Raw genomic sequence first — 23,413 nt, 5'->3', positions numbered from 1 at the left:
TTGATGACAATATGTGTTACTGTTACTTGATCTCAGGAGCCATCTGAGACACCCAAGACTCAACCCTTCTAGTGACGTTACCACACTCAATGCTGAGTCAAGAGTGATAAAACATGTAGCTAACACTCTGGTTGATGACAATTTGTGTCACCATTAGTTGATCTCAGGAGCCATGTGAGACACTCCAGACTCAACCCTTCTAGTGACGTGACTACACTCTGATGCTGACATTGGGATCTTACACTTTTCATTCATTCATTCTTAGATTTAACTTCAAATTGGGGGTAGTGGAAATCAATAGAATTTTTTTAGATAAATTAAAGCAAAATTGTATTATTTTTCTAGATGAAGTAAATGTGAGATATGTTGTTTTCGTTGTGTATCTGCTATAAACCGGTTGTAATATTAAAAAAGGGATTGAATGAACATTTTTTACAAACAATAGTTTTGTAACATTTGATATAAGGGAGATTTCTTTGGGAAATGAGATGTTTATGTTTTAAAAGATTGTAAATTCAGTACAAATTCTGTTTAGTATCTGGTGAGGGGATTTAAAAATCCTTTTACATTGGAAAAAAGACAAAGATAACAAATAAGCAAGTAAAATGTAAGATGAAAAATCAAACATGTGATAAGGTAAATACATAATCTACCTCATAGTCTTCCATATCATTCTCTATCACCGGAACCTTGTCAATCAGTTGTTGTAGCTGTGATAAATTGGTAAGGATTAAAATTTTATTTTAGTAGTTTACTTCTAAAGAGTGTTCCCTATTTTTTCAAGGTAACATTTTTTTTTATGTCTCTTCGTTGGCAATTATGTTGTTGTGATTCCAGTGTGCTGGAAGGTTTGCTCCGGAGCCTTAACAACCTTCTGGAGCGATTCCATCAGTCTTTCTTCTTCTACCTCCTCCCGGACACAGACCGCTACGTCTCCATCGGCATATATATGCCCTGCATGGAGCTGCTGGCTGGAGCTCTGTTCCTCAAGGCTTTCACTCTTTGGTTACTGCTCAAATACACCCCACAGTCCGATACCACCTTGTTGTGTGTGCCCGCCGATAACGTGGTCAGTTCAGTATACCTAAAGTACCAAATACATAAATGACATGTAAATACCAATGACTGTAAAAAGGGGACAGTAACTAAGATTGAGACTCGTAATAGCATAGTAACGTAATTATTATAGAAAGGTTTAATTCAATGTTAATGATGAGTTTAGCTCCAGTTCACCATCCTCTTAGTGCAGCATCTGGAATTTGAAGCTGTTTCAGGCTATCTCTTAGTCTACGTGCCTCTGATTCTGAACATTGTAAAAGGGTTCATTTTGAGCTAATTTGTTGCTGACCTGCTAGTTAATGACTCTAGATCTAGATTGCAGATGATGCTCTAGTAGGCAGGTAGACTCAACACTCACAATAGCATACTGCTGTAAGGTCTGCTAGTTAATGACTAGATCTAGATTGCAGATGATGCTCTAACAGGCAGGTAGACTTAACACTCACAATAGCATACTGCTGTAAGGTCTGCTAGTTAATGACTAGATCTAGATTGCAGATGATGCTCTAGTAGGCAGGTAGACTCAACACTCACAATAGCATACTACTGTAAGGTCTGCTAGTTAATGACTCTAGATCTAGATTGCAGATGATGCTCTAACAGGTAGGTAGACTTAACACTCACAATAGCATACTGCTGTAAGGTCTGCTAGTTAATGACTAGATCTAGATTGCAGATGCTACACTAACAGGCAGGTAGACTTAACACTCACAATAGCATACTGCTGTAAGGTCTGCTAGTTAATGACTAGATCTAGATTGCAGATGCTACACTAACAGGCAGGTAGACTTAACACTCACAATAGCATACTGCTGTAAGGTCTGCTAGTTAATGACTCTAGATCTAGATTGCAGATGCTACACTAACAGGCAGGTAGACTTAACACTCACAATAGCATACTGCTGTAAGGTCTGCTAGTTAATGACTCTAGATCTAGATTGCAGATGATGCTCTAACAGGCAGGTAGACTCAACACTCACAATAGCATACTGCTGTAAGGTCTGCTAGTTAATGACTCTAGATCTAGATTGCAGATGCTACACTAACAGGCAGGTAGACTTAACACTCACAATAGCATACTGCTGTAAGGTCTGCTAGTTAATGACTAGATCTAGATTACAGATGATGCTCTAGTAGGCAGATAGACTCAACACTCACAATAGCATACTGCTGTAAGGTCTGCTAGTTAATGACTAGATCTAGATTGCAGATGATGCTCTAACAGGCAGGTAGACTTAACACTCACAATAGCATACTGCTGTAAGGTCTGCTAGTTAATTACTAGATCTAGATTGCAGATGATGCTCTAGTAGGCAGGTAGACTCAACACTCACAATAGCATACTGCTGTAAGGTCTGCTAGTTAATGACTAGATCTAGATTGCAGATGATGCTCTAACAGGCAGGTGGACTTAACACTCACAATAGCATACTGCTGTAAGGTCTGCTAGTTAATTACTAGATCTAGATTGCAGATGATGCTCTAGTAGGCAGGTAGACTCAACACTCACAATAGCATACTGCTGTAAGGTCTGCTAGTTAATGACTAGATCTAGATTGCAGATGCTACACTAACAGGCAGGTAGACTTAACACTCACAATAGCATACTGCTGTAAGGTCTGCTAGTTAATGACTAGATCTAGATTGCAGATGCTACACTAACAGGCAGGTAGACTTAACACTCACAATAGCATACTGCTGTAAGGTCTGCTAGTTAATGACTCTAGATCTAGATTGCAGATGATACACTAACAGGCAGGTAGACTTAACACTCACAATAGCATACTGCTGTAAGGTCTGCTAGTTAATGACTCTAGATCTAGATTGCAGATGCTACACTAACAGGCAGGTAGACTTAACACTCACAATAGCATACTGCTGTAAGGTCTGCTAGTTAATGACTAGATCTAGATTGCAGATGATGCTCTAGTAGGCAGGTAGACTCAACACTCACAATAGCATACTGCTGTAAGGTCTGCTAGTTAATGACTAGATCTAGATAGCAGATGATGCTCTAACAGGCAGGTGGACTTAACACTCACAATAGCATACTGCTGTAAGGTCTGCTAGTTAATGACTAGATCTAGATTGCAGATGATGCTCTAGTAGGCAGGTAGACTCAACACTCACAATAGCATACTGCTGTAAGGTCTGCTAGTTAATGACTAGATCTAGATTGCAGATGATGCTCTAACAGGCAGGTGGACTTAACACTCACAATAGCATACTGCTGTAAGGTCTGCTAGTTAATGACTAGATCTAGATTGCAGATGATGCTCTAGTAGGCAGGTAGACTCAACACTCACAATAGCATACTGCTGTAAGGTCTGCTAGTTAATGACTAGATCTAGATTGCAGATGATGCTCTAACAGGCAGGTAGACTTAACACTCACAATAGCATACTGCTGTAAGGTCTGCTAGTTAATGACTAGATCTAGATTGCAGATGATGCTCTAGTAGGCAGGTAGACTCAACACTCACAATAGCATACTGCTGTAAGGTCTGCTAGTTAATTACTAGATCTAGTTTGCAGATGATGCTCTAACAGGCAGGTAGACTCAACACTCACAATAGCATACTGCTGTAAGGTCTGCTAGTTAATGACTAGATCTAGATTGCAGATGATGCACTAACAGGCAGGTAGACTTAACACTCACAATAGCATACTGCTGTAAGGTCTGCTAGTTAATGACTAGATCTAGATTGCAGATGATGCTCTAGTAGGCAGGTAGACTCAACACTCACAATAGCATACTGCTGTAAGGTCTGCTAGTTAATGACTAGATCTAGATTGCAGATGATGCTCTAACAGGCAGGTGGACTTAACACTCACAATAGCATACTGCTGTAAGGTCTGCTAGTTAATGACTAGATCTAGATTGCAGATGATGCTCTAGTAGGCAGGTAGACTCAACACTCACAATAGCATACTGCTGTAAGGTCTGCTAGTTAATGACTAGATCTAGATTGCAGATGATGCTCTAACAGGCAGGTAGACTTAACACTCACAATAGCATACTGCTGTAAGGTCTGCTAGTTAATGACTAGATCTAGATTGCAGATGATGCTCTAGTAGGCAGGTAGACTCAACACTCACAATAGCATACTGCTGTAAGGTCTGCTAGTTAATTACTAGATCTAGTTTGCAGATGATGCTCTAACAGGCAGGTAGACTCAACACTCACAATAGCATACTGCTGTAAGGTCTGCTAGTTAATGACTAGATCTAGATTGCAGATGATGCTCTAACAGGCAGGTAGACTTAACACTCACAATAGCATACTGCTGTAAGGTCTGCTAGTTAATGACTAGATCTAGATTGCAGATGATGCTCTAGTAGGCAGGGAGACTCAACACTCACAATAGCATACTGCTGTAAGGTCTGCTAGTTAATGACTAGATCTAGATTGCAGATGATGCTCTAGTAGGCAGGGAGACTCAACACTCACAATAGCATACTGCTGTAAGGTCTGCTAGTTAATGACTAGATCTAGATTGCAGATGATGCTCTAACAGGCAGGTAGACTTAACACTCACAATAGCATACTGCTGTAAGGTCTGCTAGTTAATGACTAGATCTAGATTGCAGATGATGCTCTAACAGGCAGGTAGACTTAACACTCACAATAGCATACTGCTGTAAGGTCTGCTAGTTAATGACTAGATCTAGATTGCAGATGATGCTCTAACAGGCAGGTAGACTTAACACTCACAATAGCATACTGCTGTAAGGTCTGCTAGTTAATGACTAGATCTAGATTGCAGATGATGCTCTAGTAGGCAGGTAGACTCAACACTCACAATAGCATACTGCTGTAAGGTCTGCTAGTTAATGACTAGATCTAGATTGCAGATGATGCTCTAACAGGCAGGTAGACTTAACACTCACAATAGCATACTGCTGTAAGGTCTGCTAGTTAATGACTAGATCTAGATTGCAGATGATGCTCTAGTAGGCAGGTAGACTCAACACTCACAATAGCATACTGCTGTAAGGTCTGCTAGTTAATGACTAGATCTAGATTGCAGATGCTACACTAACAGGCAGGTAGACTTAACACTCACAATAGCATACTGCTGTAAGGTCTGCTAGTTAATGACTAGATCTAGATTGCAGATGATGCTCTAACAGGCAGGTAGACTTAACACTCACAATAGCATACTGCTGTAAGGTCTGCTAGTTAATTACTAGATCTAGTTTGCAGATGATGCTCTAACAGGCAGGTAGACTCAACACTCACAATAGCATACTGCTGTAAGGTCTGCTAGTTAATGACTAGATCTAGATTGCAGATGATGCTCTAGTAGGCAGGTAGACTCAACACTCACAATAGCATACTGCTGTAAGGTCTGCTAGTTAATGACTAGATCTAGATTGCAGATGATGCTCTAACAGGCAGGTAGACTTAACACTCACAATAGCATACTGCTGTAAGGTCTGCTAGTTAATGACTAGATCTAGATTGCAGATGATGCTCTAGTAGGCAGGTAGACTCAACACTCACAATAGCATACTGCTGTAAGGTCTGCTAGTTAATGACTAGATCTAGATTGCAGATGATGCTCTAACAGGCAGGTGGACTTAACACTCACAATAGCATACTGCTGTAAGGTCTGCTAGTTAATGACTAGATCTAGATTGCAGATGATGCTCTAACAGGCAGGTAGACTTAACACTCACAATAGCATACTGCTGTAAGGTCTGCTAGTTAATGACTAGATCTAGATTGCAGATGATGCTCTAGTAGGCAGGTAGACTCAACACTCACAATAGCATACTGCTGTATGGTCTGCTAGTTAATGACTAGATCTAGATTGCAGATGCTACACTAACAGGCAGGTAGACTTAACACTCACAATAGCATACTGCTGTAAGGTCTGCTAGTTATTGACTAGATCTAGATTGCAGATGCTACACTAACAGGCAGGTAGACTTAACACTCACAATAGCATACTGCTATAAGGTCTGCTAGTTAATGACTAGATCTAGATTGCAGATGATGCTCTAACAGGCAGGTAGACTTAACACTCACAATAGCATACTGCTGTAAGGTCTGCTAGTTAATTACTAGATCTAGATTGCAGATTATGCTCTAGTAGGCAGGTAGACTCAACACTCACAATAGCATACTGCTGTAAGGTCTGCTAGTTAATGACTAGATCTAGATTGCAGATGCGGCTCTAAGAGGCAGGTAGATATGAGACACAGATTTAAAATATTCAGAAAAATATCTTGGAAAACCTCATTTCAATATTGAATGAACTAGTTTTAGAATATTGATGGATCTTTGATTTTTTAATTTTAGAATATTTTACTGAATATAGTACGGTGTGATGTGCTGCTCCCGTCTCACATCGTAAACGTAACGTATACAATAGTTTTGAGTTCTTTGCAGCTTCTCACTAAGTAGCCTACTATGGTTATATCATTGATCACGGAGTTACAGTAGTTGAAATGTGGAAGTACGAGTGATTTAGTCAAGAGCAGCTTGATATGTTCTGGTAAAAATCGTTGTAAACGTTTGAGTGAGTGAATAGATGCAAAAACCCGTTTAGAAATCTCCGCAACAGCGTCAGTCCAAGTCAAAGTCGAGTTTATAGTCAAATCAAGATCCTTCACCTCGTCGTAGTATGGCAGAATGTTACCATTTACAGTTAACGTTTCAATAGTATTGAATTTTATTGAGTTTCGTAAACGAGAGTGACAAATAATGATTGGTTTCGTTTTTGCATAGTTTAGTCTCAGGCCATGATTTTTGGACCACATAATGATATTTTTAATGTCACTATTGATTTTGGTGATACATTCATTAATGGAGTAAATTTTAAAGTGTGAATAGATTTGCAGGTCATCGGCCATTTTTTTTTTTTTTTTTTTTTTCCTTTCTGAGGGAAGAGGACACTTTGTCCCCGCACTTAGTCCTAAAAGGACCTTTTCGCCTCCCTTACTTTAATTTGTACCCTCAAAAACCAATCAGGTTTAAGGGCTCCTGTTCTCTAATGTCCTTGGGGCTGAGGAGATATGCTCCGAAGTATCTTTTCCTAGTCTCAACGATGGCAGGACAATCCAACCAAATGTGCTCTGCTGACTCTTCCTCTTCTCCACAGAGTCTACATTTGCTGCTCCGACTAAGGCCTACCTTCAGAAGGTGCTTCCTCAGAGGGCCATGTCCTGTTAACATTCCTAATATCAGTCTTATATCCTCCTTATTCTGGCCTAGGAGAGCTATCCACCCTTTTGCATAAGGAGAGATAAACATTTTGGATATTCTTAAACCCAAGGCTCTACTCCAATTCTTGTATCTTGTCTTCTTTTCCCAATCTTTGACCAGAGCTTTAATGTTGGAGAAGGCTATCCCACAACCTGGCTCAGGCCCCACCAATGTGGATTCTGCTCCCTTTTTGGCGAGGATGTCAGCTTTTTCATTCCCATGAATTCCTTCATGACCCGGCACCCAACCGAGTGTTACTCTGTTATTTGTTGCTAGCTCTGTTAGAGCATTCCTGCATTCCCAGACCGCTTTCGAATCAATCGAACAGGTATCCAATGCCTTCAGTGCAGCCTGACTATCAGAGAGTATTAGGTATGATAATCCTTTTGTCCTCAACTGTGTGAGTCTTCTGGAACATGAATCTATTGCCATGACCTCCGCCTGAAAAACTGAGGCATGTCTTCCTAGGGGCACAGCCATGTCGACTCCAGGTCCATGTATTCCATATCCTGCCCTAGAGTCTAGGAGTGAACCATCGGTGAAAAACTTCAGGACTCCTTTTTTAGGGTAGGCCTCCCTTTTAATCCATTCCTCCCTACTTCCGATAGAGACCGTATATGGTTTTTCAAAGGAGTATTTCTTAACCATAGTATCAGATACTTTGGTTAGCATTTCAGCCTCAGGAAAATTTTCCAATATCTTCATGTGGCCTTCTAGGGAGGTAACATTTATTACCTTTGTTCCTAGAAGCTTCATTGCGCTCATCGCAGCTGTTCTCATCAACTCCTGGCCAAGAGGAGTGTAACCCAGGACCGCTTCCATTGCTAGTGTTGGGCAGGAGCTCATTGCTTTCTCAGGACTCTGTAGCCTTTTTACAGCTGTTGTTTGTTTGACCTTCAGCCACCACACTAAGGCAGCATATGTGACCATTGGTTTTACTATGGTTTCGTAAATCCAATACATCATTTTGGGTTTAAGTCCCCATTTAAATCCAAAGAGTCTCTTACAGGCCCCAAGGGCCATTATTGCTTTGGATGTCCTGTTTCTAATATGGGAGTTCCAAGTGAGCTTCTCATCCAGGATTAAACCCAGATACTTCACTTTCTTTGTTTGGTTAATGCTGATTCCCTCCATGACCGGTTTTGCTAGCTGGAATTTGCTTTTCCTGGTAAAGGTAATCATATTAGTTTTTGATAGGTTGATCCGCAGACCTTCCCCATGACACCAGTTGCTTATGAAGTTCAGTTCTGTTTGTATTAGGCGTTCCAGCCTGCCTATGCCTGCCTGGAAGGGTCCTATTTCTTCCAACTCTTCTGCTAGGGACTCTCTGTATCCTCTCCAGTTGGTAGATTTAGGAACCCTGTGGGTCAAGTATCTTTCCCCTATCTCCTCTATGTCGAACCTAATTGGACAGTGGTCCGATAGTGAGGCCTCCTTGGAGACGTGCCACCTTTCCTGTATGTTTTTGAGTCCTGTAGATAGGGTTATGTCTAGGACTTCTTTCCTATTTCTAGTTATAAAGGTTGGGCTTGACCCTCTATTTTCTAACACTAGGTCATTGCTATACATAAACTGTAGAAGTTCCTCACCTCTTTTGTTTATGTTTGTGCTTCCCCAATACGTATGGTGAGCATTGCAGTCGCAGCTGAGAATGAGGGCCGAACCTCTGTCTCTGCAGCTCTGCAATAGTCTTTCTATTCCTTTCGGTGGGCAGCTTGTTGACGGGTTGGGGAAGTAGGCTGAGGCTATAGTAACCTCTCTGACCCCTTGCAGTGAAGCCACCTTCACTGTGGCCGCCACCAGATCTCTTGTTATTAGATCTGTAATCGGAAAGGCTGTTATTAGTTTTGAAGTTAGAATACAAGTTCTTGGGTTTTCAATTGTTCGATCATATATGAGATTACCTACCTGAGCCATCAGTCCTCTGATGCAACCTCTATTGATCCAAGGCTCCTGGATTAGGGCGATATCCAGGCCTGTTGAGATAAACCTTCTTCCCAAGATGTCAGTTGCGCCCTTTGCATGGTGTAGGTTTATCTGTATTAGGCGCATACTTACGCCTTTTTCCCACCTCCCCCAGGTGATCCATCCCCGTCTCTTCTTTTGGATTGCTTGGAGACTTTGTCCCCTTTTCTTCCTCGAGCCGAGACGGATGGTCCTTTGAGAGAAGGTCCCCTCTTCAAGAAGAGAGAACAGGTTGGTTTATCATCTTCGACCGCTGCACTGGCTTGTGGAGTAGACCTTTCAGGTAAGGTATGTACAGATTGCTCTGACACCTTCGTGGCCTCCTCCACTTCCATCTCTTTAGCGGTGCTTTTTTCTGTGGTGACCGTCTCAGATTTCTCTGAAGTCCCCTCTTCCCTTGTGGGTTGTTCTGTGTTTCCTTGGTGTTTCTTTTTCAGTCTAAGCTGAACTTTTCCAAACTTGTAGCCGATCCATGGACCTTCCTTCTCAAGCTTGTTCGCTGTAGCGCAGTCGACTGCCAGGGTGAGTAGAACAGACTTCCCCTCGTCGCTCCTACGCAGAACATTCCATTCTCCGACAGATAGCTCTTTGTTTTGTCCTTTTAGGAACTTCATTATCTTGTTGGTAGTTTCGTGTGTACTATCAGGAAGATAGACAGTTGCAATTCTTGCACGAGGGATTTCTTCCTCTGGTACAATCCTCAGACTGGCCTCTTCCGAAGGCTTGAGGGAGTCTTGCTTTCCTTTAAGCCATTCAGCTGTTTCGGTGTTTTCGCAGGTGAAGATTAGAACCCCTTGTCTCCTGTTGATACTGTAGAATCTTGGAGAGTAGGGACCCTCCTGTTCTTCCACGATAGCTTCCAGGATGAAGCTCTGGATCTTCTCCATCTGCTCCGTTGTGAGTAGGGTCTCGGGAAAATTGGAGTGTAAAACCCCCACCCTTATACCAGCTACCGCTTGTTTGTAGGAAGGTTTCTGGGGTTGTCCAGATTGCTCCTTGTGTTCCCCTTAATTTCCTTCGTTCTTTGTTTTTTTCCTCCGATGGGCCTCCGGAGTGGATCCATCAGAGTGAGGTCTTTTCGGTTTCTTTCCCTCCTTTTGTTTGTTTAATTTTTATTTCTTTCTTCTGGAATTGGTTTTAGGGCCAATTCCCTGGCTTCTTCTTGGGAGTACCCTCTTTTTCGAAACCAGACCATGCGTTTCCTGGCGGCTCCACTTAACTTAGGCAGTACTGGGAGCTGTCTCTCGACTTTTGCTCCCTCTTCCTTCTGGTGATCGCCCTCCAGTATTGCATCTTCTTCATCGGTTTCGACTCTGACCGAGTCAGAGGCTTTTGGACTTCTACTAGGAAGTCCACCTGTTTTTTGGGTTTGTTCAGGATTGCTAGGGTCAGAGCCCATCATCAATCCCTCTATGTTTCGTGAATTTTCATTCACTTTTTGAGTGCTACAAGAGCTCTCTGGTTTTGTTTGGTTGTCTTTAAATTCTGTACTCATTGTGTTCCCACAAGTAGCGGAGATCTAAAGGTCACCCCAAGCATTGTCCCGCTCTACTTGGGGAAGGCTAGGTTTAAACTGGAGGTCGCCAGGTATCCAGAGTTTGCATATTTACGACCAAGCTCTCCCTTGATCATGCAGCCCTCGGCATATGCTGTTCCACCTTGGCTTGGATACAGAAAGAAAACTAGATATAGGATAGTTTAAGATAGATTGTTGGGAAGATTACCCGACAGGTGAGAGTAGTAGGAAAAGAAAATTGAATGTTGTGGGATAGTTTACAGAAAGCCCGCCAGATCAGCTCAGCCTGATCGGAATTATAAAGAAGACAAGATTTGGATCAGGCAGTTCCCAGGTGTACGCGCACGAAAAATACAGCACTTGAGAAGAGAGAAGGTGGCTGTGCGTGTGCTTCGTGGACGCTCTGGCTTGGCACATGTGTTGGGGTATGAAGACCCCGCCACTTCCGCACCCGTCATCGGCCATACATGTGATATGAGCTTAAGTACAGAATGAATGTCGTTCACGTACAGTACAAATAATAAAGGACCAAGAATCGATCCCTGTGGCACCCCACAAGTAAAAATTTCCCAGTCTGAAGTCATGTCATCCACTTTTACACACTGCTGTCTCCCTCACAGATAAGATCTCAGCCAAGTTAATACATGACTAGAAAACCCTATTAGCCTTAGTTTAGCTAGCAATACTTTATGGTTTACGCTGTCGAAAGCTTTTGAAAAATCGAAAAGAGTGAGAATTGTGCCCTGTCTGTGATCCATAGCAAGCCTAATGTCATCCGTCACTTTTAAAAGTGCAGTTTCTGTACTGTGGTTAGTCCGAAAACCAGATTGATAGTCACTAAATAAGAGGACGGACAAAAGCAGACTTCCATTGTGATGGGAAAATACCACTCCTAAGAGACGTGTTGAAAATAAATGTGACTATTAGAAGGACAGCAAATAGAATATTCTTTATGAGGCGTATTGGGATGCCATCGTGCCCAACAGCATTACTGCGAATACAGCGTATAGCTTTCAACACGTCACCTTGTAACACAGGTTTAAAAGTAAACTCAGGATAACCACAACTACGGTAAGGTAGGTTTTGAAGATGTTTTAAATAGTCCTCCACTTTGTCCTGACTGAAACTTTGACTACAAGATGTAAAAAATTGGTTCAACTCATTCAGAGGTATAAGAACTGACTGTGAAATACGTTGTTTTCCTATTTCAAGGCTTTTAACCTTAAGCCATAAGTCGCTTGACGACTGTTTCCTATTCTCAAAAAGACCTTGAGTATATCTCAGCCTGGAATTACGCAGAAGTTGTTAAACCCTGTTTCGAATTAAATGGTATTGATCCATAAGTATCTGGTCATTAGAGTGCCTCACTCTTCGATATAAGCTATCACGATGGGCCATCAGGCTAAGAATATCCTTTCTCATCCATGGCACTGAGTGCCTCTTATTTATTTATTTTGTTACATAAGGAGAATGTTTATCATAAACAGATAAAATTTGTTTATTAAAACCATCCACAAGGTCATCAACAGAGTCAAGATTCTCTAGGTTATGCCATGAGATCAATAAAATATCGGACATAAATTCAGCCTCATTCATGTTTTTAAAGTCTCTATACTTGATAAACCTAGCTTTAATCTTAGGTATATTTACTGAATAAACACAATAGATTAGATCATGCTTTGATATGGCAGGGACTGGAAGCTGCCCATGAAGGACGATATCTTGTGGTTCCGAAACCACCATGAGGTCAAGAAGTGTGTCAGACTCGGCAGTGTGATGAGTTGGCTCCAGTGGCAGGTATTGTAAGATTACACGAGTCAAACATGGAAGTCAGCTGTCTGTAGTTATAGTGTTGATTATTTTTCATCAAATCAGTGTTGAAATCGCCCATGATCAATATATCTGTGCATGTGGTGTAAGAGAGCATTTTCAAAATCTGTCATATGTCCAACTCTGGGTGGGCGATAACACACTCCCAGTAATAGTACATCTGAACCAGAAAAGCCAATTTCAATAAACATAAATTCTGGCCCAGCCGAGTACTCAGAAGGCGAAAAAAGAAGCGGTTTAAAATTTAAACCCTCCCTAATATACACTGCAACACCTCTGCCATTTTTTCCTGTTCTATCGTTCCGTTGCAAAACATAACCAGGAAGAAAAACTTCGCTTGACTGAATACTCGGCTTAAGCCAGGATTCTGAAATTCCAATTAAATCAAACTGATGAAGGCCAAAAATTTCTCTAAGCTCATAAACATGCCCCCTCAGCGATTTCGCATTGATATGAGCGGCTTTCAAATGTCTAGGATAGGAAGATAAGGAAAGAGAGAGGACATCAGCTGTGGATGGAGGCGAGGAGGAGTTGGTGAAGGTGGGGAGGCGTGACATGCCCGCTCCGGACTGCTGCCACGACACTGACTCATACACACGCACAAATACATACAATACTCTAATTCTACGCAATAGGCCTAATACATTAACTAAACACATGCCATGACAATTTCGTATAGCACACAATAGCATACTGCTGTAAGTTCTTTAGTTAAGTTAAGAACAATTTGTGTTCTAGAATCCCAATGACTTGTTCCAGAAGGAGCAGGAGCTGAATATTGTGTATGTGGGGATCGCAATGTTCCTGGCTCACGTTTCGGGACTGATGCTTCTGTCCGGCAGTCCGTGGTTCACATATCTCACGTCTCTACCAACAGAGGATTCTCTCTTCCTGGGCTTCCTCATTGTTTCCATTCTCTCCATGTTTGTTCCTCCCATCCTCCACTGTTTGTGAGTGCATTTTCAATTTTAGGTTTAAACCCTTGCCCTTATCTTCTACTATTTTGTAACATATGGCACAAATTGTACTGTAATACACGTAATCTCTATAGGTGTTATATTACAAATTTAAAATACTTGAACAGTTGTAGAAATGTTGTTTAAATCTAAAATTAATTTTGAAATGAGGCAACCTATAATAATAAAATTTATAAAATGAATATACTTTTTGTTATAGTTTGATGAAGCTATGCCAATGTAATTTACTTTTTTTACTTTTGTTGTGGATGTGATAAATTATAAATCTCTATGCTCAGATGCATAGATCAATCAATTTGTAGATCAGTTTACCTTGCTTCAGCCTCAGCATTTTGTTACTATCAGAGGCTCTTGTATTCTTGGAATTGACTAATCATTAATCCTCATAATTGTATCAAGTATTACTTAACAGTGATATAATTTAATTATTAGTGGTGAACCTTTACTTTCTTTCAAAGTGCAGTACAGTGATCGTGAGTGTGTAATGTTAACCATTGTAATGTTATTGTGTTGGCAGCATTGGCAGAGAACGAAACCTTGTGCTACTCAACATTCTCGCTCTTCTAGAGTTGGCAACACTGCTGGTGGCTGTTTCTCTTACTAACTTCTCCCTTGCATTCATTACCGGAGTGTTATACCTACCTCCTGTACTGTGGATACATTCAAGCAACAACAGGTAAGGGTTTTGGTCCAGTACATCCTAGTAAGTACTGGTACTGTAGTAGTATTACTATTACAAGACACATCATAGCTTACTTTCCCCTTTAATGAACCCATCTAATGGCCAGCACTCATTTTCAGCTGATCTCTGACAAATATGATATCTACATGTTCCCACTGAACTAAACTATCCAAAATAGGTATTGACATTTCAGATAACCTACATTAACATGACTTAACTTCAGCAACTTTGTGATACCAAGGGAATTTTTGTTTTGTAAAAGCTTAGATTATGACATTTCAGATAACCTACATTACATGACTTAACTTCAGCAACTTTGTGATACCAAAGGGAATTTTTGTTTTGTATTATATATGAATATAAAGCTTAGATTATGACATTTCAGATAACCTACATTAACATGACTTAACTTCAGCAACTTTGTGATACCAAAGGGAATTTTTGTTTTGTATTATATATGAATATAAAGCTTAGATTATGACATTTCAGATAACCTACATTACATGACTTAACTTCAGCAACTTTGTGATACCAAAGGGAATTTTTGTTTTGTATTATATATGAATATAAAGCTTAGATTATGACATTTCAGATAACCTACATTACATGACTTAACTTGAGCAACTTTGTGATACCAAAGGGAATTTTTGTTTTGTATTATATATGAATATAAAGCTTAGATTATGACATTTCAGATAACCTACATTACATGACTTAACTTCAGCAACTTTGTGATACCAAAGGGAATTTTTGTTTTGTATTATATATGAATATAAAGCTTAGATTATGACATTTCAGATAACCTACATTACATGACTTAACTTCAGCAACTTTGTGATACCAAAGGGAATTTTTGTTTTGTATTATATATGAATATAAAGCTTAGATTATGACATTTCAGATAACCTACATTACATGACTTAACTTCAGCAACTTTGTGATACCAAAGGGAATTTTTGTTTTGTATTATATATGAATATAAAGCTTAGATTATGACATTTCAGATAACCTACATTACATGACTTAACTTCAGCAACTTTGTGATACCAAAGGGAATTTTTGTTTTGTATTATATATGAATATAAAGCTTAGATTATGACATTTCAGATAACCTACATTACATGACTTAACTTCAGCAACTTTGTGATACCAAAGGGAATTTTTGTTTTGTATTATATATGAATATAAAGCTTAGATTATGACATTTCAGATAACCTACATTACATGACTTAACTTCAGCAACTTTGTGATACCAAAGGGAATTTTTGTTTTGTATTATATATGAATATAAAGCTTAGATTATTTACGATTTAAAAATAATATTAAATTTCCATAAACATCTCAGCAACATAAATACAACAAAATGTCCACAACATTTTTTTACATTTTTGAAGTTTAACGTTTTTGGTGTATTTTTTTTTTTTTGCTAATACTAAAAAATTTGCATTTACCTAATAGAACATTTATTTTTATTACAATGATATAAAATTTGTTGGTTTGTATGTAAAATAATATTTTATATTTACCTATGAAAAACCATTGTATTTTGTCAATTAGCTACTGTTTTGTATTTGTTAACATTCCAGGCTAGAATCCTAAGCGTAGAGGAGGTTTTTGGTGGGTATTCTATGTAAGTAGGAGTCCCACACTACAGGCTGGCCACTTGTGTGCGTAAAAGCATGTTCCTGCCTCTCCCTCAAAAAAAAAAAGAACATTAATTCAACAAAATTTGTACCATATATATATACACATAATACATATCATACACACAGTGTGTTGTTCATCTTATATATGAACAAAAAACTGTGTTTGATGTGTATTACACTGTGTTTTATATTTTATTTTTGGATATTATTCTTTGTCATTTGGCTATTTTGGATTTTTTTCAAAAAGATATTACACGACCAGGGAACTCGATATTTATGGTTTTACTCTAGAATTGCTCAGAAACCACTAGTTTTTCTAAGTTAATTGTTTTCTATGAATTCTAATAATTTTTAAAAAATAAAGTTTAATATTCAAACTGTACACACTTTAGCAAAAATAAATATAAAAAGCATTTTATAGCAGTTTAGAACGAAAACACTAGGAAATCAGCTTGTGTATGTGGTTTTAGTTTGAGAATTTTAGCTTAATTCGTAGAGAAGATGTAGCAATAATTGTTGTGTTCCAGGTGGTGGAAGAAACTGATATGGTTGTTGTACCATCCTCTGGTGGTCCTGGGTGGGGTGGTTCTTGTCAACTCCATGCTCAAGTTCCCAGAATTGTCTGGATTGGAAGTTCTGAGCCGAGCACTGAGTGCCACGAAACACGCTCTGGTGCTCGCCTGCGTGGACCATCTAGTCTACGGAAATGTTGTGTTCGCCATCGGGTCAGTCTAAATATGTCATTTACTGCGATATATACACTACTATTCTATGATTTATCAAATATAGATACACAATGAGTAGGATATGAGAGAGAAACTACCATACTAACTCTAACAGTGGTGGTGATAGCTATTTATTGTAATATGGCTGAACCAATGTGTGGCTATAAACACATGTTGTAGTATTAGCTATCAAACTTTGAATGTGGTTTAGTTTTTTTTTTTTTTTTTCTTCCTTGGGGCGGCCTACTGCCATGCACTTAAGCCTCAAGGGCCTTTTGCGCACCCCGAAAACACCATGAGGACTACCAGTCTACAACTTCAGCAGTTCAACAAACCGCCGAAAACAACCTATCAAGTCCTCCTGGGAAAACTCGCCACCCCTGTTCAAGCTACCAAAGATGGCATACCGCTCTCTTGCTATTGCTGGGCAATCAAAGAGCAGGTGCTCAGCAGTCTCCTCCTGCTCATTACACCTTCCACAGAGCGGATCCTCCTGAAGGATACCAACTCTGTGTAGATGCTTCTTCAGGTGACCATGCCCCGTAATGAGACCAATGACCTTGGAAGACATTGATCTGTTTAATGAGAGAAGGTCCGAGGCCACCTTGGAGGAAGGTGACTGTAATACCATTCTACTCACTCTCAAACCCGGATGCAACCTCCACCTTCTCCCATGCTCCGCGCGAATCCATTTCGAGACAACCCTAGAGGATTCACACCTTGGAACACCGCAGAATGGTTGAGGGCCCGTCATAATTGTTGCTGAGCCCTGGTTGGCCAGGGCATCAGCTCTTTCGTTCCCAGAAATCCCCTTATGACCAGGAACCCAACAAACGGTTACATTGTTGATTCTGGCAAGGGAGGAAACGGTCTGATAGCAATCCCAAACCAGTTTGGATTTGATTGCGCAAGAATCCAGCGCCATCAGCGCTGCCTGACTGTCCGTGAAAATGTTAATCGTCTTGCCCCTATATCGCAGACGAAGATTCTCACGAGCACATTCCATAATGGCTGCGACCTCCGCTTGAAAGACTGTCGGATACGGACCCATAGGAACCACCAGCTCCCTACATGGTCTCACTCCCAGAATTCCAGCACCTGTGCCGCTTTTTGTTTTAGAGCCGTCTGTGTACCATTCGAGCTCCGCTGGTGGAAGAGGTTGCTTCCCCTCTGACCAATCATCCCTTGAGGGCAAAATAATCAAAGGAAAACTTTTGTGGCATCTGATCAGAGATCATATGCAAAACATCCTCCTGTATCAGAGTGCTAATTCTGCAGTGCCCACCGCTGCAGCCCGACCAGAATCCCGTCTGCTGCAGACAGTAGGCACTCTTCCTGGCCATAGCTCGAATGACAATGTCCAGGGGGGCGAGATTAAGACAACAGTCCAGAGCCGCGCCTGGCGCACTAGGAAAGGCCCCTGTGATAGCGAGGCAGGCCATCCTTTGGATACCTGCCAAACGTGCTACCACCGTTTTGGCTTCCATTTTTGGCCACCATACGACAGCTCCGTACATTAGTGCAGGTCTGACCACGGAAACATAAAGCCAGTACAAGAGCCTCGGCTTCAGTCCCCAGGGCCCACCTATCACACGTCTGCATTGCATTAGAGACCACTTACCCCTGGCAATGACCCTTTCTAGATGAGGTCCCCAGTTTAGAACCCTATCTAGGATCACGCCCAGGTACTTGACCTCAGGCTTCAGCTCAACGGGTGAGCCTTTAAATAGAAAAGGACCAATGCCCTCCATCTGTCGCCTCCTGGTAAAGGCAACCACGGCAGCCTTGGTGGGGTTGACGGTGAGGCCAACCTTATCACACCAGTTTCCCACCATGTTCAGAGCAGCATTGGTCAATTCCGTGATTGTTGTGTTGAACTTGCCACTCACAAGAATCACAATATCATCTGCGTACCCTTGTAGTAGGATATGAGAGAGAAACTACCATACTAACTCTAACAGTGGTGGTGATAGCTATTTATTGTAATATGGCTGAACCAATGTGTGGCTATAAACACATGTTGTAGTATTAGCTATCAAACTTTGAATGTGGTTTAGTTCATAATCAATTCTATAAATTGGTTTTTATCTGTAAAACAGTACATTTCTGTTTCCCTGAATGATTAGATTACTTAACGAGCCTGTCAAGGAATCACTTATCATCAAGTGGTATAATTTAACGACACATTATATAATTTTATTTCCCCAACATTCCATCAGAATACGGTTGAGTGTTTGTTCCGTATTCCATTGTGATGTTGACGGAGTGTGAAAGATCAGAACAGTTGTCGCCACAGACTACATTAGTTTTTGTTGACTTTGACCGTCTGTCAAGAATCAAGAATCAAGAATCAAGAATCTTTATTAGTCATAATAACATTATTAAAATGCATTGACATCGTCACCAGAGCTTCAATAAAATATTAAATCTAGATACATTACATTAAATGTTAATTCCAGTGAAAACCTGACTGGCCAGATGAAATAACAGTACTATGTATAACTAAGCATGGACAATCAACAATAAAGAATAAGAATAAGAATAAGAATAAGAATGTATTTATTCCATCATCAAATAACAAAGGTAAACATATGTAAAAAAACTTGGAATGACTAGTCACCGCATCAAGTAAAGGTGACTAGCACAATGAAAATAAACAAGAACTTCTTACATCAAACAGTCTAAATATTACTTATAACCTAGCGGTCCGCTGCAGTGTCAGCACTTATTTATTTAACTGAACCAAAGTACACTTTACATTAATACGTGTAAGTAAAATAAACTAAGTAAACTATTCACTTCACTAAGTAACCTCGTCAGTAGGTGAACCAAAAACATCCAATACATTAAATAAAGCCAAACAATTGAATACTTAAAAATATTTACACAAACGCATATAAACTCCATTCCATATATCTACAATAGGAATTCGTTTTTAATTTTCATAATTATAGCTAATGTAATATTTCTACCAGGTCATTAATGTTGTCTTTATCAAACAGCCATGATTTTAATTTAATCTGAAATAGCCTTATGTTTTGACTGTTTTTTATGTCTATTGGTAAAATATTAAAAATTTTTGGGCCTAAAAATATAAATGTTTTACTGAACATAGTTTTATTCACTTTTGGTCTAATGTATGTTACTTTAGAAGCTGCCCTGGTATAGAAGCGAAATTGTTTTGAACATTTATTTCCACTACGTATGTAAAACATTCTTAATACTTTAAAAATAAAAAGGTATTTCAGAGGCAGAATTTTTAGGAGGCGAAATAGAGGCAAGGACGGTTCGTGTTTGGATTTAAATGTTATGATCCTTATAAAGTGTTTTTGTACGATTTCTAATGGATTTAGTGTGGTATTGTTTGCTGCACCCCACACTTCTATACCATAAGTCAGTCTTGAGTGGATTAAGGCAAAATATAGCATACGTAAAAGGTCATCGGTTAAAAGATTTCTTAAATAATAGAACGTTCTTATATTTTTTTCTTAATTGGGTCTGTAGATGATAGATGTGTTGCTTCCATGAAGCGTTTTCGTCTAGAATTACGCCCAGATATTTTATATGAGTTACTTGACTAATAATCGGGCAGGGACAGTTATCATTGATTGAGCAATTTAAATAATCGTGATATTTTAAAGTATTAGGGAAAGAGTATTGTTTTAGGTCAAAATTAATAAAGTTTGTTTTTTCAGCATTTATTTTCATTCTGTTGTTAATACACCAGGTTCCCAAGGACTGCAAATCTTCATTAATGTCGACCCATATGTTTTCCCAACTTTTCTTGGAGTAATGGATGGCAACGTCATCGGCAAATGCTATTATTTTACCCTTGAATGGAACATTCATTAAATCATTTATGAAAATTAAAAATAGTGTTGCAGACAGTACCGATCCCTGGGGTACACCTTTCACAATAGATTTTGCGTGACTGAGACAGTTTTGAATTTTTACTTGCTGGGTTCTTTCTTTTAGAAAACTACTAAACCAGTTTAGCAAAGGTCCTCTTATTCCAGCGAGTTCTAATTTGTCTAGAAGTATGTCAATGTCAACAAGGTCGAAGGCCTTTGAAAAATCTATAAATAATCCTGTACATTTATGACTATTATTTATGCTGTTTAAAATTCCTTCCATAAAAGTTGCAATAGCCGATTCTGTACTTTTACCTTTAGTAAAGCCAAATTGGTTAGATGAAAAAAAGTTGTTGTTATTTAAAAATGAAAGTAGCCTAGATTTAATGCACCTCTCTAGAATTTTAGATATAATAGGCAATAGAGCAATCGGTCTGTGGTTTTGTATCATTTCGGGGCTGCCTTTCTTAAAAATAGGTACAATTATAGTTTGTTTTAATTTAGAAGGAAACTTGCCTGTTTCAAAACTTAAGTTGACAATATATGATAATACTTCAGATATAGCAGTTTCAATATGTTTTATTAATTGGACTGATATATTGTCAATTCCAGTAGATCTTTTATTATTTAGGGATTTAATGGTATTTGCTATTTCTAGCGGAGTGACAGGACTCAGGAACATGGAATGCGGTTGACGGCAACAGTGTGCGAGGGCTGCCTCGCGAGGAGGGGAGGGGCCGGCTATCAGCTGTTGAGAGACTGATACAAAGTATTCATTGAATATGTCGGCTATTGATTCTGGCTTATCGATTATGGTGCCGTCCTCCAGTCTTATCTTAGTAGTTAGTTTTTTATCAGTTCTATCAATTAGACTGTTGATTGTTTTCCATTGATATGCTGAATTACCTGCATTGCGATGAATTAAATTGTGGTAGTAGTTTTTCTTTGTACAACTTATCTCGGTTTGAAGATTGTCTTTAAATTTATTAAAGTAATTGCAAAAAGATTTGTCATACGGTCTATTTTTCAAAATTTTTACTAATTTGTTCCTCTTATTTATTTTTTTTAACAGTGATTCCGTTATCCACGGACTTTTGAATTTAGCTTTGCTGAATTTCGGCAGAAATACTTTTTCATTGGTATTTGAAATTATACTTTCATGTAATGTATCATAAAACATATCTAGTGACAGGTCAACGTCTGTCGTATGATAGATTGCATCCCAGGAGGAAGCTAATAAATAATGTTTAACACCCTCAAAGTTAATTTTTTTAATTGTCACTTCTTTGTTGTGCTGCAAATTGTGTACATTAAAGTTATTTAGAGTTAATGCTGTTAAACTGTGGTCGGTAATGTTAATGTGAAAAATTCCTGTTTTGAAGTTTGTTAGATTTTTGTGCCTGACGAAAATGTGATCCAGACATGAAGCATGTTCTGTAGTTATTCTAGTGTTATCATTTATAAGCGAGTTAAAACTATTATTTTGGAACAGAGATAGGTAGGCTTCAGATTCGGGACTATGTTTTCCTATATCTATATTAAAATCTCCAATAACTATAGAATTTGGTTTTAATTGTTTGAGAACAGGTTCTACTTCTTTTACAAACTCCAATTTTGAAAACTCATGCATTCTATAAACGCAAAGTAATGAAAATATTAGGTTGTCAAAATAGATTTGTAGTAGCAATACATCTGCAGTTGTCATCTTACACTCTATAACATTTGCCTTAATTCTATTATTGATGAAAACCACTATGCCACCTGATCTGTACGTCTCGTTACAGTTATAGAAGGAGGTATAATTAGGTATTTGATAGTGTGTTATTTCATTATTAAAAATCCAAGTTTCAGTTAAGATCAAAACATCAATATTTCGTTCTAGCTTTTGCAAATACATTAAAAGTAAATCAAAGTTTTTCCTGAGGCTTCTAATATTTTGATGTATAAACGATATATGATTGAATTTGTTTACAGGGAAGAAAGACTGATCCAATGTATTAAATATACAACTCATATAGTGTTAAAGAGTTAAATATGAATAGAAAATAGCTAAAAAATAACATACTTAGATCTAATTACGAGTAGCATAAACTATTTACAACTTATCTAAATCAGCGAAAGTGTCAACCTTCCTACATTTTTCTCCTTCGCCTCTTCGCACGAAGATCTTGCCGTCCCTGGTCCACACGTATTTGTACCCCTTCGTTTTCGCAGCCTCTTTGGTCCTTGAGAGGAGTTGTTTATTTTCTGGCGAGAGATGTTCATTGATAAACACTTTATTCTGTAAGTTGAATCTCGGGTTGATCTTATTGGCTGTCAGTGGTCGCACGTTCCTGAAGCTGCTGATCCAGACGTCCTTTTCCTCGAAGGTAGAGAACCGGACAATGATAGGCGGCGTCCTCTTCTTATTAAAGGAAGGTATGCGGTGAGCTGCTACCACTCTTTCTCTCTTCAGCTCGACTCCGATGGCTCTCCCAACGTCGTGGATGATGGCGTAAACATCTTCATTATTTGATTCAGGCACTCCGTCGATTTCTATATTTTGTTTCCTGGAGTACTGTTCTAGGTTTCTCACCCGTACCTCCAGATTCGAAACGTTGTTCCGCAGCTCCAAGTTCTCTTTCTGAAGCTTAAGGTTATCTTCCTGGGTTTTCTTTAAATCTTTCCTGACATTCTCCCTTAGTTTGTTACTTTCCTCAACTGTGGTATTGAGGAAGCTCAACGAGGTGCTGAGGCTAACGTTCTCGGTGGCAATCTTCTTCAACTCTTTCAGCATTTCTTTCTTGAATGCCTCGATAGTGTTGACTAGAAACTCCTTGCTGATGGTCGTGGTTCCTGCTGATTTGCTACTGGCCACTGATGAGGACTCCGGTTTACAGGAATTACATATCCAATCTTTCTTGGAACTCCTCGTTTTCTGCGGAACACAGTTAAGATGGCACACTGCTC

The 23,413-nt window shown here is 39.3% G+C and overlaps 1 protein-coding gene across 1 annotated transcript in view; it reads left to right on the top strand.

The window, feature by feature from the left end:
• LOC124353474 (glycosylphosphatidylinositol anchor attachment 1 protein) overlaps nucleotides 1-23,413 on the top strand; it is a 74,178-nt gene that overhangs the window by 38,440 nt on the left and 12,325 nt on the right. Inside the window, 4 exon segments of the mRNA XM_046803317.1 lie at nucleotides 838-1,069; nucleotides 13,343-13,533; nucleotides 14,078-14,236; nucleotides 16,416-16,613. Of these exon segments, the coding sequence (XP_046659273.1) occupies nucleotides 838-1,069; nucleotides 13,343-13,533; nucleotides 14,078-14,236; nucleotides 16,416-16,613 (780 nt within the window).

This window comes from Homalodisca vitripennis, chromosome 2 (genome assembly GCF_021130785.1).
Source record: "Homalodisca vitripennis isolate AUS2020 chromosome 2, UT_GWSS_2.1, whole genome shotgun sequence".
In the NCBI taxonomy this organism is placed as follows: Eukaryota; Metazoa; Arthropoda; class Insecta; order Hemiptera; family Cicadellidae; genus Homalodisca; species Homalodisca vitripennis.
The sequence above is the reverse complement of the archived record's forward strand: the minus strand, read 5'-3'. Positions and strand labels throughout refer to the sequence as shown.